General features: G+C 44.1%; 1 protein-coding gene across 3 annotated transcripts in view; it reads left to right on the top strand.

Annotated features, from left to right (window-relative positions):
• CENPF (centromere protein F) overlaps nucleotides 1-4943 on the top strand; it is a 58796-nt gene extending 53853 nt beyond the window's left edge. For all 3 annotated transcript variants that reach the window (XM_049635189.1, XM_049635190.1, XM_049635188.1), the window contains exon 20: nucleotides 3936-4943. In XM_049635189.1, coding sequence (XP_049491146.1) covers nucleotides 3936-4139 — 204 coding nt within the window. In that variant the 3' untranslated portion in view covers nucleotides 4140-4943. The remainder of the gene's footprint in view (nucleotides 1-3935) is intronic.
• Nucleotides 4944-5912: the final 969 nt, after the last annotated feature.

The following is a 5912-nucleotide window of genomic DNA, read 5'->3' as shown; positions in this document are numbered from 1 at the left end:
AAAAAATTTTTTTTAACGTTTTTATTTATTTTTGACACAGGGAGAGACAGAGCATGAACGGGGGAGGGTCAGAGAGAGGGAGACACAGAATCTGAAGCAGGCTCCAGGCTCCAAGCTGTCAGCACAGAGCCCGATGCAGGGCTCGAACTCACGGACCGCAAGATCATGACCTGAGCCGAAGTCGGCCGCTTAACCGACTGAGCCACCCAGGTGCCCCGGGATCTAGCTTTTGAATGCTGGGAACAACAAAACACTGAAGAGGGTACTGGAGTAGGTCTTGACTTTCCAGTGACCATAAGAACAGCTTCTTTTCCATAAAGTAACCAGTACCCATGGAAAGGGAAGCTTCCAAGCTTGACCAAAGCTTTCAACCACAAGACAAGTCCTGACCTGCAGTACAGGTTTAGGCTCTGGGGCAGGCTGTGCTACTTCCCTCACTGGGTGGCTGACTGGGAGCCTGTCCTCACTCCTCGTACATGCTAATGTCCATTCCTGCTTGTCTCACACCTTTGGTGATCAAGTGAAGTACTTAGCTGTCTGGCTCTCTCAAACCAGAAAATCTTTTTTTTTTTTTAATGTTTATTTAGTTTTGAGAGAGAGACAGAATATGACCAGGGGAGGGGCAGAGAGGGAGGGAGACACAGAATCCGAAGCAGGTTCCGGGGCTCTGAGCTGTCAGCACAGAGCCCAACACGGGGCTCAAATCCATGAACCGTGAGATCATGACCTGAGCGGAAGTCAGACGCTTAACTGACTGAGCCACCCAGGCACCCCCCTTAAAACAGAAAATCTTGACACATACGTAGAACCCTGTACTTTCACTGGTTTAAGGTGGCTCACTTTATCATAATTACTTGTTAAATATCTGCCTTCTGAGTTGCAGGAGCAGTACTGCGAGGTCCCTGATTATGATTATAGCTTACCTGTGTCCTCATGTCTAATACAATGTCTGACATTGAACAGATTATTTGTTGAATGACTGGGGCTGTTAGTCTTGTCCTGAAGCGATTACGATAATAGATGTTTAGACGTATGTTAGGAAACCATCTCATGAAATCACCACATGCGTCATTTTTTTCCTTCTCTTATGAGGAATTGATGGAAAAGCAGTTTACATGGGGGTTCAGACTTATTATCTAGGAACAGGAGCTCTGCACACTAGGGGGCCTGCTTTCCACACCACTGTTGAGTCTGCAGAGTACAGAGTAGTAACCATGGTTTCCTGCAGATTTGTGTTTGATGCATCGGCTACAGGCTGCAGTTGGCTCCAGCAGTTATGAATCGCTAAGCAATGTTGCGCACTTGTGCAAATGAATGGGGGTGGTTCCTCTTGAGAGGAGGTTATAGGAGACTTCGTGGTTAGATGCAAACTCTTCAAAACGCAGCCTATTGATTTTTAATTTAATTCAGCATTTTCTCAGTCGCCTTGTAAAAATGCTTGCCTCATCTGTTAAGGGTATTTCATCATTCAGTTTGAATGAATAGAGCCAAGGTATCCTTTCCTAAAGCTGTTGCTTAGAAACTCAGGATTATGAGCCCTTGCCTGAAGTGACTGGCTGAAGGTCTGAGACAGACAGTTCCCTAGGTCATTCAGCAGGACCTTTAGTGACATCTGTCAGGACCTTTAGGGAAATCTGTCAGGTTTAGTGCAGAGTAGGTGAGGATCATTTTCTGTTATGTCTCTGGGTTGAACGAGCCCAGGAGCTCCTCGCTTGCTGGGGATAAGCGAGTCACGATTGTGGACTTGGTCTGAACCCGGGGTTGGTGGTCAGTTCCAGAGGACCTGCCCCTAAATCGTAGAGGGTGATGGTGATGAGTATAGTGGGGCCCTGCGTTCCTTCCTATGAATGAGGTTCACTTTCACTGCACCATCTGCATAGTCGCCCTCTGGCCGCTGTGGCTGCAGACATAGTTTGTAAGACAGTCCAGGTTGGGGTGCACTTAATAGTTTAGACACTTGGTGAATTAGACCTCATCTACTTATATAGACAAGACTGAGACCAACCCGCCAACATGAGGATCAACTTTACAGTTTAAATTGATCATAGACTATAATTTCCTCAGCTCAGTATCAGAGAAATTGAGTCTAGAGGGGGAACCCAAGGGGTAGACTTGGGCTATTTAATTGGGATTAAGAAAGAGTTTTATTGGGCCCCTGGGTGGCTCAGTTGGTTAAGTGTCCGGCTCAGGTCATGATCTCATGGTTTGTGGGTTCGAGCCCTGCTTCGGGCTCTGTGCTGACAGCTCAGCGCCTGGAGCCTGCTTCGAATTCTGTGTCTCCCTCTCTCTCTGCCCCTCCCCCCTTCATGCTCTTTCTCTCTCTCTCTCTCTCTCTCTCTCTCTGTCTCTGTCTCTCTCAAAAATAAATAAATATTAAAAAAAAGTTTTACTCTCTGTCTCTTTTTGTTTTAAACAGTGAATCTGAAGAGCTGACTTTCCTGCGTCAGATGGGTTCAAGGGAAATGCCTGTCTTTTGTATCACTTTCTATTAAAAAAAAAGTACCAGTAAAACTCTGTTTTTTTCCTTCAACTTTCCATGGATGGTAATTTTCCACTAAGTCCTGCTCCTTAGAGGCTGCTCTTTTTTAAGTGTCCTGCATTTAATCTGAGTTAGAGGCGAGCTTTCCGGGGATTTGATCTGTTGGCCAGATTTACTATGTTTTCTGTAATGAAAAGTATTTAGCTGCCTTTTAAAACCACATACTTCCTATGGAAAGAATATAAATGGGGAAATAATTTCCACTCTTTCTTTCTGCTTCAGAAGGAGCTCACTGGAGTCCATTGCCGTCTATCAATAGCTTCTCCCTGTGGAGAGCAAACATGAGTCGCCCTTGTCAAGAGCGCCCTTCCTCTTTTCCTTGTGAAGATCTTTCCACTTGGGTCCTCCACTCCTGCCTTTAACTTTGGTTAAATGAAGCTTTCCTATGCTCTATCCGTCCTGCTCCCCTTTCTCTTTTCTGACCCCATATCTTTAGTCACAACTGCATAAACCTCAAAAAATCTGAACTCTATCAGCTACCCTGCCCTCTTATCTGTTTCTTAAAAGTCTCACATTTCCTGACATCGCTCTTTCTCTTAAAAGGCAGGACACCAGAAAGGGGAGTTACTCTTTCTGGACTTTATTATTTATTCTACTATAATCCAAATTCAATATGGACACAAAACAAAAACGTAAGGAGAATTTTAAAATGATGATATAGGAGAAACATGTTTTAGGTCCTTTAAATGTTGTAAATAGAGGTGCCTGGGTGGCTCAATCGGTTGAGTGTCTGAGTCTTGATTTCGGCTCAGGTCATGATCTCACAGTCGTGGGATCGAGCCCTGCACCGGGCGCTGAGTGTGGAGCCTGCTTAAGATTCTCTCTCTCCTTCTGCCCCTTCCCGGTTCGTGTGCATACGCGTGTGTGTGCGTGCACACACACTCTCTCTCTCTCACAAACACACACACACACATACACACACACGTTGTAAATAAAGCTTACTCCCTATGAAGGTAGTCTTACTCATTGGAATCACAGTCACTTGAATGATAGCAGGGGCTCAGGGTAAATGCAAGCTGATTTGTGTCATCACTCAGGCATATATTGAATGTTTGACAGGTAGTCAAGTATATTCTGGGCACTAGGGTTACAATGGCAAGGAGGACAGGCTTGGCCTTCAAAAAGCTTGCCTTCTGATCTGAGAAGGTCATGCTAGCTTTGGGAGTGATCCTTTGGCCATCAGAGGTGTCAAGGAAAGCTCGCAAGGTGACTTAACCAAGTTCATGTCCGATATCCTCCTTGTTTCTTCCAGTGAGGAAGAAATACTAAAGCCGTGTATAACACCTACAGAAGAAGGATTGAATTTAAAATTTGGTGACATAAGCACTTTAATTTTCATGTTGTAGGATTGTGAATATGATTTAAATCTCTAACAAAGATGCTTTGTTTGTTACAGGTCAAGGCTGCTCAGCAAAGCCCAGTGGATTCAGGCGCCGCCTTCCGAGAACCCACCACGAGATCTCTCTCGGTCAGTAACCTTCCTGAGAGGAGTTCAGCTGACAGCCCCAGGGAGGGCCTGAGGGCCAAGCGAGGCCGGCTTGCCCCCAGCCCGGAAGCTATCCCCGAGTCCAAGAGCAGCGAGAACTGCAGGGTCCAGTAGAAGCGACCTTGTGTGTCAGGACCTTGGATGGTGGCAGTATTTGAGTAGAAGGCAGTGACCCTGCAGGGGCTTTTCTTTAGTTAGGGAGCACATTATCTGTGGGAAGAAAACATTTCCTTATGAATCGAAATATATTGTACTCTTCAGCTCTCCCGTGTAGAAGTGTTGGAAATGGTTGGAAGCACTGATCACCAATTCATCATTGATACTCTTCTTCAGTAGTGTAAAGGGTGCTGGATAAAGCTCTTTGGTGCTGTTACGCTTAGACGGCAAGCACTTTGTAACAACTTTTGTTTGCATGTGGATTTTACCCTAAGGGAATTCAAAATACAGCTTATACTTCCAACGAACAGCTCCCAGGGAAATGTAAACTTTTGCTTTGTGATATGTCCTATGTATAGAGTTAGGCAGGAAATAATTTTAGATCAAGAATTTCTTTTAGCCGAGTAAAATGAAGGAAAATCACGCACACATATACATATGTGGATGGACATAAGGTGGGTGTGTTCATGCTTAGCTTCCAGTGTGTTTTCTAAATGTTTGCCAATAGAACCTGTACATACTTGTGTGTGGGGTGACGGGGGTCGTGTGTTCATTTCCAGTTGGCCTGGTCGCGGGCTCCTCCGAGATGCGGTATGTCAAAGTTTTCTGTCATTGTACTGTTTCTTTTTCAGACCAATTTGTTGCACTTCTTTAGTATACGTTCTCATCAATAGTGATCTTGTATTAAAATAGAGCATTTTTTGTCCTAATAAAAAAAAATCACTCCTGGTTTCTGTAAAAATGATTTCTAAATAGAAATGCATTATGAACATTGGTGCTGTATCTTGCTGACTTCTGCAGCCTCTTATAAAAAGTAAAAGAGTCTTAACAAATGATAACTAGTACATTTAGCGAACACATTCAGTTATGTTAAAAGACATGATTTGGAATGTGGGTCATGAAGATTATACAGGATTTCTCTAGGAATAATGTGTCCAGCCAGTGCCTGGTACATTGCGCACCCATCAAACTGCATCAGCAAGGATGTACAAATATGTGGTATTTTCCAGCTCCTTTATTGATGATAGCATTTGAAAATATGCAGGCATTATGAGCCATAGCAAATCCAAAAACTTTGGAACAAGCCCCTTTGTCTTTGAATCAGGGTAAAAAAGTTTTCAAGGACATGAACTAGTAAAAGATAATTTGCTCTTGACTTTCAGTTCAAACTGATGTGTAAACCTTGACGAACACTATCATTTATATATTAAAACTGGCCTTTGGAAGGTGGCCTCTGTTATTGGATAATGCTTTGGTAATATTAAGCCACTTAGTATTCATCTACTGAAAGTGATATCCTGGCTTTCCTCCTGTTTCTTCAGCTGTTGCTTGGGGTTGTGGTCTGGTGCAATATCCTTATCATAAATCACCCAAGGGCTGTCATGTGTTCAAGGGCATGGCCCGGAGTAGACATCGCTGGGATCAGGCTGTCAGCTTTGTTGGCTGTCTCCAGTTGTTGGAAGATTCCACTCAGTAGGTCTGGCTGGGCGGTTCCATGGGTCCTTGAGATCATCTTCCAACTTTTCCTAGGTGGACCATGGCTGCCTTGTTACAGGGGATACTTGGCATGCCTTCCGTTTTCATAATTGTAGAGAACTGTTCAGTCACTATAAATGGGCAGCTGAGACATAAAATATCCTTTTCCTCGGGCTAGCAATACTCTTTATACCATGAGTTGAGCTGCATATAGGATGAAAAGTAAATACACCATAGCCCCAACTTGATAAGCCA

This window comes from Panthera uncia, chromosome F1, assembly GCF_023721935.1.
Source record: "Panthera uncia isolate 11264 chromosome F1, Puncia_PCG_1.0, whole genome shotgun sequence".
Lineage (NCBI taxonomy): Eukaryota > Metazoa > Chordata > Mammalia > Carnivora > Felidae > Panthera > Panthera uncia.
The sequence above is the reverse complement of the archived record's forward strand: the minus strand, read 5'-3'. Positions and strand labels throughout refer to the sequence as shown.